The 12,020-nt window shown below is 34.6% G+C and overlaps 1 protein-coding gene across 1 annotated transcript in view; it reads left to right on the plus strand.

Annotated features, from left to right (window-relative positions):
• The window catches only part of ANO3 (anoctamin 3), a 286,329-nt gene that overhangs the window by 146,117 nt on the left and 128,192 nt on the right, over positions 1-12,020 (plus strand). Inside the window, exon 5 of the mRNA XM_057507518.1 lies at positions 1,272-1,430. Within this exon, the coding sequence (XP_057363501.1) occupies positions 1,272-1,430 (159 nt within the window). The remainder of the gene's footprint in view (positions 1-1,271; positions 1,431-12,020) is intronic.

Raw genomic sequence — 12,020 nt, forward strand, 5'->3', positions numbered from 1 at the left:
GTACATGAATGTTTATTATAGCTTTATTTTATAACAGCCAGGACTGGAAACCGCCTAAATAGCCATCATTAGTAGAAAGCATAAATAAGTTTGTTATATTCATATAATCTAACAGTGAAAAACTGAAGTACAAATATATGGAAATTAGGGATGATTCACACCAATAATATTACATGAAAGAAACCAAACACAAAGGATTATTTCCTGTATATTTATATTAGCATAAGGTTTGAACACAAACAACTAAAATAGAACATTTAAGGATATATCCTGTAGTGTTAAAAGCTAAGGAAAAGTTGGGAAGTAGTGCCATAAACAATAGTTATGATTACCTGAAGTCAGATAAAATTGGATGCAAATATGGCACTTCAGTGATCTTGGGCCATAAACTGGTAAAACCTTCCTCCTAAGAAGAACCATCAGGAAAATCTGTTGATCAATAAAGTTTATTTTATTATAATTACAGCAATTAAGAACACTACCTAGGTAATTTCAGCAATGTTTCAAATGAGTGAAGTTATGGAATAGTTTCCAAAGGATTCTAGGATTTGGGCTGGGTAATTTTTAAGATAATTCTTACAAGACCGGAATTTGGTGGAAAACTGGGCAAAGTAAAAATAGCTTGGGTGGGTGGGCACAATGAATCAAGGTTCTTAAAGCAGTCATGATGAACAAGCGATCGGTCTGGATAAGAAAGCTGTTTTAGTTGGATCACACACAGTCTCATATTCTAAGAGCAAATATTTCTTGGAGCAAGCAGCTCAGAAACTACTGTTTGGTTTAATGTTGTTGAACATGGGTTTAGGAAAATAACATCTGTTCTGAGTATTATTTAATATAGGAAATTATGTTTGTTTCAGTTCTCAGTACTTATTGTTTATACCTTAGAGTATTTATCTTTGAAATGCAGGTTGTATTAAATAAGATAAAACACTTATGTGTGGGCCTGATGTTGAGTAAATATTCAACATAGGTTAGCTGTTACTATTTTTATAGGGCCTTATTGAATAAAACACATGCATTTTGATGCCAACAGCAGAGAACCCAGGTTTTGGTATCGGTCTGCCTAATTTCACGTCCTAGAACATCATTTGTTATCTGTTGCCTATAAAAAATTACAAACTTTATTTAATCATCTTTCAATATTTCATAATTGGAATGGAAAAAACACATTTTTTTATATTAGATTGCCAAAATCTGAGCAGAAGTGAGTGAAACCAAAGTGTGTGTGCTCGCCTAACCCACACTTACAATCTTTGCTTTGTGTGCAGAATGACATGAATTACATAGCATCCAGTGGACTTCTATTCAAAGATGGCAAAAAGCGGATTGATTACATCCTGGTTTATAGAAAGTCAAATATACAATATGACAAGAGAAACACATTTGAAAAGAACCTCAGAGCAGAAGGCTTGATGTTGGAAAAGGAGGTAGGTGCTCTAATGATATTAGTTATATGATAGAATATGCTAGATGAAATATCTCTTATGTTTCCATGTGGAAAGTATATAGCACATGGCTTTATAAAATGTATATTAATTTTCTCCCAAATGTAAGAGAAATACATATGTATAGTTCCAATTAAATATGTATTCCTTTTTTAGTTAAGCATTTCTTTAAATTGAAATATTTTTCCAAGGGCATAACCATTTTTACCATTTTAAAAATTGAGGAAAGAATGATTATGCTGATGTAAAGTATAAAACTTTATGAAAATAAAAAATGTTGTAAGTGTGCCAAACTGTTAATGTCTGGGTTTTAATATTAGAACTATGAATTATTTTCTTCCTAATCCTTTTTCTTTTATGCTTTTTTCCAGTCTTTATATTTTTATACTAGTTTTAGAATCACAGCAAAATTGAGAGGAAAGTACAGAGATTTCCCACATACCCGTTGCCCCAACACACACATGGCTTCAGCTATTATCAACATCACCCCCAAGAGTAGTACATTTGATAAAGTTGATGAACATACGTGACCGCATCATTATCACCCAGAGTCCATACTTTACATTATTGTTCACTCTGATGTCGTATGTACTGTGCATTTGGACAAATGTACAATTACATGTATCCACATTATAGTACCATACAAAGTATTTTCACTGCCCTAAAAATCCTAGTTGTTCCACTAATGCATCTCTCCACCACTTCCAATCTCTGGCAACCACCGATCATTTACTATCTCTATAGTTTTGCCTTTTCCAAAATGTTATATAGTGGAATGATATGGTATGTAGATTTTTTAGATTGGCATCTTTCACTGAGTAATGTGAATTTAAATTTCTTCTATGTCTCTTGATGCTTTATAACTCATGTCTTTTTAGCACTGCATAATATTCCATTGTCTGGATGTACCACAGTTTATTTATGCATTCATCTCTGAAGAACTTCTTGGTTGTTTCTAAGTTTTGGTAATTGTGACAAAGTCACTATAAGCATATTTGGACAGGTTATTGTGTAGACATACATTCTCAGGTCTTCTGGGTAAATATCAAAAAGTGGATTGCTGGATCTTATGATAAGAGTATGTTCAATTTGGTAAGAAACCTCCAAACTGTATTTCAAAATGGCTGTACCATGTTGCACTCCCACCAATAATGAGTAAGAGGGTTTCTCCTGCTCCACTTCCTTACTATTTCTTGCTGCTTTCAGAATTCTGGATTTTGGCCATTCTAGTAGTTGTGTACCAGTATCTTATGCTTTTTTTAAATTTACATTTCCCTGATCACATATGATGTGGAGCATCTTTTCATATGCTTATTACTATTATCATTATTATCTGTACATCTTCTTTGGCGAGGTGTCTCTTAAAGCCTTTGGCCCCTTTTTAAAATTAGGTTGTTTTCTTACTGTTAATTTTAAGGGTTGTTTGTATATTTTGGATTCCAGTCCTTTATCAGATGTGTTTTTTGCAAATATTTTCCATGGTCTGTTGCTTGTCTTCTCATTCTCTTGACATTGTCTTTTGCAGAGAAGTTTTCAATTTCAGTGAAGTCCTACCTATCAATTGTTTCTTTTATTGACCATGCTTTTGCTGTTGTATTTTAAAAGGCATCACCATACCCAAGGTCACATTCCAGGATTGTTTTTGTTTGTTTGTTTGTTTGGTTTTTTTTGTTGTTGTTGTTTTTGGTCACTTGTTCGAATTTTCTGCATAATGATCATGTCTTCTGCAAACAAAGAATTTTATTTCTTCCTTGCCAATATGTCTCTTTTATGTCCTTTCTGTGTTACACTATATTAGTTATGACTTCTAGTGTGTTGTTGAAAAGGAATGGTGAGGGGGCATTCTTGTTTTGTTCCTGATCTTAGTGGGAAAGCATCTAGTTTCTCACCATTAAGTACAATGTTAGCTCTAGGTTTTCTGTAAATATTCTTTATCATATTGAGGATATACCCTTCTATTCCTACTTTACTCAGTGTTTGCTGTGAATAGGTGTTGTATTTTGTTATCTATCTTTATGAATCTATTGATATGATCACATGTTTTATTTCCTTTTTAGCCTGTTGATGTAATTTTCAATAGCTGAACTAACCTGGCAGGATAAATCCCATATGGTTGTAGTGTATAATTCTTTTTATACATTTTTGGATTCTGTTTTGCTAATATTTTGTTGAAGATTTTTATATTCATGTTCCTGAGAGATATTCGTCTACAGTTTTGTTTTCTTGGAGTGTCTTTGTATGGTTTAGGTATTAGGATAATGCTGCTTCGTAGAAGGAGTTAAGAAATATTACTTCTGCTTCTATACTCTGAAAGAAGTTGTAGAGGATTTGTTCAATTTCTTTCTCAAATATTTGGTAGAAATCATCAGTGTACTCATCTGAGTCTGATGCTTTCTATTTAATGATTGATTCAATTTACTTAGTAGATATAGACCTATTCAGATTGTATATTTCTTTGTGAGTGTTTTGGAAGATTGTTTATTTAAAGGAATCAGCCCATTTTTATCTGGGTTATCAAATGTGGGCATAGAGTTGTTCATAATATTCTTTTTATAACCTTTTTATTTCCATAAAATCTGTAGTGATGTCCCCTCTTTCATTTATGATATTAATAATTTGTCTCTCTCAATTTATTCCTAGTAGTTTGGCTACAGCTTATTGATTTATTTAAATTTTCAAAGGACTGTCTATTGGCTTCATTGTTTTGTTCAATTTTTTCTATTGAGTTCCTATTTTTATTTTAATGGATTTACACTCTAATTCTCATTTTTTTCTTCTGCTATTCTGGGTTTAATTTTCTCTTTTTTTTCAAGTTTCCTAAGAAGGAAGCTTATTTTACTAGGTCTCTCTTCTTTTCTAATATATTCATACAGTGCTATGAATTTCCCTCTGAGTACTGCTTTCACTGTGCTTGAGTTCTGACTAGTTTAAATTTGAATAAATCGTGTTTTCATTTTCATTTAGATCAATTTTTTTACTCTTGAGATTACTTCTCCATGTTGTTTTAACTCCACATATTTTGGATTTTCCAGTTATGTTTTTGATGTTGATTTCTAGTTTAATTCCATTATGGTCTGAGAGCAGACATTGTACTTCTATTCTTTTAAATTTGTTAAGATGTTGTTTATGGCCATCTTTCCTGGTGAACAATCCAAGTGAGTTTGAAAAAAAATGTGTATTTTGCTGTTATTGAATGAAATAATCTATAGATGTCAATTATATCCAGTTGATTGATGGTATTGTTGAGTTCAGCCATGTCTTACTGGTTTTCTGCCTTCTGGATCTGCCTATTTTTGATAGAGGTATGTTGAAGTCTCCAACTATGACAGTGGATTCATCTGTTTCTCCTTGCAGTTCTATCAGTTTTTGCCTTACATATTTTGACACTCTGTTATCAAGTGCATGCACTAAGGATTGTTATGTCTTCTTGGAGAACTGACCCCTTTATCATTACACAATGCCCTTTGATAAGTACAGTACAATCTGTTTGGTTCCACTGAGTCAAGTAGGCCATATTCCTGCCTTCACTGAACTTTTAGTCTGTGTAAGAGTTAGCCATTAAAATTATTTAACTGTAAAAGAGGTATGACTTGTCTCACAGTCTCCACCTAGCATTCTTGGCAGAAAGTTCAGATTCTTTTTTAAGTCGATCTCTCCCTTCTCCATGCAGATTTTTCCCAAGAATAATATTGGATATTATTCATCCAGAAAGGGCCCTATTCTGCTTTTAAAAGGAAGTTCATTTATTCTTGAGCATTCAGTCATGAGTCACTGCCAAATGATGTTTTTGTTTTGTTTTGTTTCATTTTTTGTTTAGATTGGCTAGCAGCAGAACAGTGTCCATATGTGTACTATTCTTCTCAAACACAGAGGTTTTTGTTTTAATTCTTCCTGTGTTCCACAGGTACAGCTCTTTCACATTCACATGCCTTGGATTTGGTCCCCACAGTTCAATAAAGTACCAGGACAGCTAGCCAGGAGGTGTATTTAAATTACAACTGCACATTTCATTGGAATCGACCACCCCTGCAAACTGTCCATGGTATTGAGCACAAATTACCAGTTGCTGCCAAATCTTTTCTCTAATTTACCTCCCATCAGTGTAAATGGTATATTTTCCTGACAATGGAAAACCTTAAGGCTCCCCCAGTTCTCCAATATAGATGTTACTTGTTTTGAAGTAGAACTAGGGATTTGAATATCTTCCCTCCAAAAATGGCCTTTTGAAATTTGATTCATAACTAAGGAACTCTGCCTATCCAAGTAAGGGAAGTGTTGCAAATTAAAAAGAAAAAAATCTTGTTATACTTTTTCTACTGACTAATACTTGTTAATACTAATACATAACTAAGAGGATAGTTAAGTGGCTTTGCAGAATACAGCTATCCTGACTGAAGGGTGATTCCAATTTCTACTTATTTACACAATGTCTAAACTTCTCCCTTACAAAGATGCCCTTTATAATTTCAAACTGTGATAAGTGACTTTTAAAAGAAAAGTAAATGGTTCTAGGATTTCTTTTACCAAAGGCAGCAATCTGTTCTGGAGCATGAGAGAAGAAGACCAGAAGGTAAAGAATAAGTGAAATTGAAGAAATAAACTTTGAATTGAGATTTGAAAAATGAGTAGTAAAAGTAGTCAAATAAAAGGGCTAGATATGGTTTTCAATGTTGCTGCACATTAAAACCACCTGGGTAGCTTTTAAATTGTTGAAGATAAATTCCACCTTAGGGTGGCTCAATTGAATACCAGGATAATTGTGGGAAGAAGGATACTGGTAATTTTCAATACCAGAAAAAATAATTTACTAGATTAGGTGGGAAAGAATGGCTAGGGTGAAATAATTCTGTTTTGATGTTTAAGACTTGATGATTTTCTTAAGAAAAATAGGAAGCTACTGAATAATTTTCAGCAGAATAGTATGACAATAATTTTTTTAAAAAGATACATTTATTGCTGAAAAGTGTATAGATTTGATGAGCAAGACTGAATACACATATATCATGAGTAGCATTAGAAATAGAAATAGATTTGATAAATATGTAAGTTAAAGTATAGATGCTTCATTTGGATGTAATAAAAGAAGAAAAGATCTCAGGAGAACTTGGGCTTGTGGCTACAGAAATGTACTTTATTCATTCAAGGAGCATAAATGAAGCACTTATTGTATGGCATATTTGTGGAATACACAGGAACCAAGATAAAAATGGGCTATTTTCTCATGTGAGGAGAGAAATCTTAAGCAGACAATTAAAATGGCACTGTTAAGAATGTTACCCCCAAATTAGAATAATCATCTATAGGGAAGTGTGACTTGGTAGCTAGGTAGCTATGTTAGTATGTATGATGTGAAAGAAAGTGATATGAATGAAAAGAAATCTATCATGGGAAGATAAGGAGGCAGAATACTTTCTGCAGAAGGAACAGCTGATATAAAACTATTGTTTTTCAGAGGTGAGCTGATTTGGGGAGGAAATTGGGATGGGATTTTGGGAATGAAGACCATAAACTAGTGTTGAATACCTTTGAGAACTACAACTAGAAATGTTTGAAATTTGTTTCTAGAGCCCAAATAAGGAGTCTGAACTGAAGGTAAATGCTTTAGTCTTTAGAATATAGGTGGTAATATAAGCCATGTATTAGGACAAAATCTCTAGAGAAAATGAGAAAAAAAAATGAGCCTACGAACGAGCCTGTAAAAGATAAGAGAGACAATCAGACACTTGGGAGGAGTGGGTGAAAGGGGAAGAGATGAGGAGTCACAGGGAAGAGTGGTTACCAGAGTGAAACAGTGCTGAAAAGTCAAGTAAGACAAGAAGAAGACCCATTCAGTTGAAGAATGTGGAGATCTTCAATGGAAGTGATAAGAATTAAAAACACATTTTACTGGTGGCTTGCAAGCTAGATGGGCAAAGGTTGAGGAGTAACTAGATAATGGAAAATAGAGGCAGCAGCATATGTAATCAACTTACTCTGTGAATGGGAGGATAAAGAGTAATAGCCAGAGAGGGAAAGAAGTCTTGTGAGGTTTCACTTCCTTCTTTCTTTCTTTCTTTTCCCTTATACGCGATGTTTAAATGATGGGGAAGATCCAAGAGAGAAGGTTGAAGGAAAGGAGGGAGTGGGAGAAGAAAGGGAGAGGAAAGGGAAGAAAGAAGGTAAGGAAACAGAAGACAGATGAGATTTCAAAAAGCAAAAAGGCCTTTGGAGAAGTGAGAGGGAACATCTAGTACGCAGAATACTGAGTATAATGTCAAAGAACATCAAGATTCCTGAATTGTCTTTTAAAGTTAATTTTTTATTTTACTTGCCAAATATATTTTCACAAAGGGGTTATCTTTAGTCATATTCCTAATCTAAGTGTAATGACATTAATTTTTTAAATGGTTGAATTAAGACTAGATTAATTATCTCAGGTATATAAAATCAACCTGCTATGTCAAACACAGTTTAAGTGAACAAAATATGTTTCCATAATAAGCATTCTAACATTATATTATTAAAAGAAACATCATCTTAAGATTTTAAATCGAGATTTCTGGCACCATTTATATTGTTTTCTATTGCTGCTTAACAAATCACCACAATTTAGTAACTTAAAATATAGGCTATTTATTAGCACACAGTTTTGTAAATCAGAAGTTTGAGCATGGTATGTCTGGGCTCTGCTCAGTTTCTCACAAGACTTAAGTCAATGTACTGGTCAGGCTGCATTCACACCGGGAACTAAAGGTACACTTTCAATTTGTGTCTTTGTAGCAAGATTCATTTCCTTGTGGTTGTAGGTCTGAAGTCCTATTTCCTTGCTGGCTGTCAGGCAGGGACTGCTCTCAGCATCTGGAGACTATTCTCATTCCCTGCCACATGCCCCACCTCCATTTTCAATGCCAGCAAAGGAGATTCTCCTTTCTGCTGTTTGAATCTTTCTTGCCAGGAAGAGCCCAGTCCCTTTTAGGGGTTCATCTACCATATCTGCGATAGAGGATAATTTCCCTTTCTTAACAGTATATGTATATAACATAACCTGATCGTGGGACTGAATATTTCCTTATATGCACATGTTCCAGGGATTGTACAGGACAAGGACAATAGAAGATAGGAATCTTGGAGGACTTCTTAGAATTCTGCCAACCATACTATTTAAGTGATCAGTATCATAAAAAAGTATGCAAAAAATTTTAGAAAGAAACTCTATAACAAGATAGAATATGCTTAGTTAAATCTTACGTTAACTGATGACTAGCTGTGTGATATAATGAGTGATAAGAAGTACACATATTCGGTCATTCATATGACCAAATATATGTATTTCCTAGGTATATGTTTTCTTTATTCACAGTTCCTGGAAACACTACAGTTTTAATGAAATGGGTGTCTTGTCATTAATGAGAGACTTTTGGATCCCACCCAAGGGCAGGGGCTGGAGGTTGAATCAGTTTAATCAATGTTAAATTTAAAATATTTAGGACATGTGACCTGATTAAAGGGAAAATGAAACTAAAAATGTCAAGTATCAGATTTCTTAGCTGAAAAATATGAATATTCCTTAGGTAACAAATCCCCACTTTATAAATTTACATTCCTCAGAATTAAGCACTGAACCTGGCAAAAACAGGTCTCAAATCCTTATTAAATTGCATGTTGATGTGGACAGTTTCTAGATGATCACATCACCATCAGATAATAATGCACATTTGAAGGTCATATGAACAAATAGGTAGATGATCCATAACTCTCAGGACAGGTGCTTTGTCATCCAAGTGCATGTCCAGATCATATCAGCAATTTGTCTTCACCTTAGGCCATGAGCTATCACATTCTATTTTCTTTCAGCCTTCTGACACCAACTTGCAGAGTGACTTTGTAAAAACACAACTTTTAAATTTCTTCTTCTCTCAAAAGTGAACGTTTTACCTCTTGGGAATTCAAGATGAAGTAATTAAATAATAATGTGAAGTGTGAAGGTGGTGGGTGTTTTGTTCCTTCAGAAAAGCCTGCATTCATCAGAGCTAAACAGAGCTAAGCTGCAGATTGGAAGATTTTGATTTCAAGGGAGAAAGTAATCTTTCTCCCTGCCAACATCATCCTTTCACCAGCCCCCTACTCAGTGACTTCAAGAAAAAGAAACTACTTTTGTTTTTTTAAATAGAGGCATAACAAAAGAGAAATTAAGTTGAGGAAGTTATAAAATAAGACAATTCGTACTGCTTGAAAAAGATCTATTATATATATTTAAAATTGAGATATAAAAATTAGGAATGTTCTTGCTGTATGTGTACTTGGCTTGACATTTTACTGGTGGATGGTAGAGATAATGCAGAAACATCCCTCTAATGCACCTCCTTTATTTAAGTGTATTAGATTTTTCACATCTAAAGGTTGACAGGAATGAATTAATAGTCAGTGCTAAGCCAGCAATTCATGATGCTAATTTGAATCCTGACATAGCACCACTTCCAGAATAATTCTGACTTGTTTGCTTGTCTTCATCATCTCTTGCTTTGGTACAAGTTACATAAGAAGTGTACTTAAATTAACTTGTTCATTCATTCATCCATTCACCAAATGCCTACTGCGTGACTACCATGTGCCTGGCATAGAACCAGGTGCTCAGTATATATAAATAAACAAGATAAAGATTTATCCTGTCATGGCACATGCATAAATTAATAGAATCATTCACTGAGAGATGTAAGTGCCTTAGGAAAAAGAATAGAGCAAGGTAAGAAGGATAAGGGGTGAGGGCAAGCAAGTAGTAGCAAGTGACCAAATGATGGAAGCAGAGTGAGTGAGAAAGAGAGAAGTGGGAGAAGAGGTTACAAATCTTCTGAGGGGGAAACTGTAAAAAGCTGAGTGTCATTGAAGAAACTTTGGATTTCACTCCGAATGCAGTGGAGTTCTGAGATATGTGATTGGAGTTACATTTTAAAGAATTGCTCTGGCTATTATGCATGTATGGGCTATTTCGGCAAGAATGTGAGCAGAACAAAGGCTCTGCCAGAAAGCACTGCAGGAACCTCGGCCAGTGTCAGTGGTAGCTCTGGCCAGGGTATAACTCCAGCTGTGGAAAATGATTAGATTCTGGCTGTACCTACTATCAGGGCAAACGAATCAGAGACCTTCTGGTAGTGTGAAACCCAGGTTCTCCTGCTGTGGTGCCTCAGCCTTCCCAAATCTGTCCTGATACCCCTTCATGTATTAGTCATTTCTTCATGATACTAATGTGTTCTGGCAAGCTGCATGCCTCGGCTTCAGTAACCCTGACACTCTGAGGGCAAGGGAGAGCTCCAGTACCACATTGAGGTTCAGCTCCGGAGGAACTGTTTATCTCAGGATCTGCTTATTCTGCAATAGAGATCCCCACTTTCAAACTCACATGGAACCATTGCAGGGAATGCAGTGATCACATGTCCATGCATTTCTCAAGGGCTTGTTTATTCAGTCTTAAATCATCCTAAGTTTAGAATGTGTCCATCGGTGTAGATTGATTTTGTCTGAGTATTGACTCACTCATTTTCATGGGAGCTCTTTTCCATATTCCGGGGAAAATGAGTACTAGATACATTTTCTGTAATCTTAAGTGTCCCATTTTCTCTCTCTTTAAATAACTGCTGAAAAAGAACCCACATCTCCCCAGAAACAAACAATAACATAAAGGCATAGGACAATTTAAGTAAGTTTAGAAGAAACAAAACTTCTGAAAGTTATAGTCTGTAGAAATATAGTTTTATGACAATTTATACACAGTTCATATGACCAGAAAAAAAATTAACTCTGCAGTCACTTAGTTCAAGTCACTCTATTTCTCCAAATCATAGGAGATTACTGGCTTTATACTTGTATACTTGAAAAGCCTATTATAGAAAGCTTACAAAACCAAGAAACAGGCTCTACCAAAGATGACTCAGGTAGCTATTTACTGAGGAAAAAAGAGAGATTTGAGTGAAGTTTTGAAATTACCATTATTTTGGGTGGGGTCTAATTCAAGAGACATGTTCCCAACTGAGAGAATGAACAATTCTCGATAACCTGTTATACTTGTGTACCTGTGCTTTTTATGTCTAAGTCTCCTAACACAACAACTCTGTGAGTTAAGATCATTCTCTCCATCTTTCAGGAGAGAAAATGGATGATCAGAGAGGTTAGGTAACTTTTCCAAGATAATAGAGCAGGTAAATGGAAGACATAGAATTTTTACTTAAGTCTTTGTGATTCCAAACACTGTATTCTTTCTGCCAAACAATATAATTTTTTTCTAAGTAGGCAGGATTAAAGAAATGAAATTGTGCTTGGATAATGAAAAGTAAGTCGGTTTAACACTGGTAGCCAGCACCATAATTTCAAAAGAAGGATCTTGGTAATCATTTTGAATGTAAGAATTTCTGCATGGATAAGGCAGGAAAATCTATAATAAAATAGGAAATGTTTCTTTCTCTTGCCTCAGGTAAGGGAGTTATTTAAATAAGTGAAAGCCTTTTTTTTGTTTGTTTGTTTTTAATGCTTCAGAAAGATTTTTCTATCTCTACCACTCCTGCACAGAAATCTTTCCACCAAGTCTGGGAAAGTCACTAA

Source organism: Manis pentadactyla, chromosome 9, assembly GCF_030020395.1.
Source record: "Manis pentadactyla isolate mManPen7 chromosome 9, mManPen7.hap1, whole genome shotgun sequence".
Lineage (NCBI taxonomy): Eukaryota > Metazoa > Chordata > Mammalia > Pholidota > Manidae > Manis > Manis pentadactyla.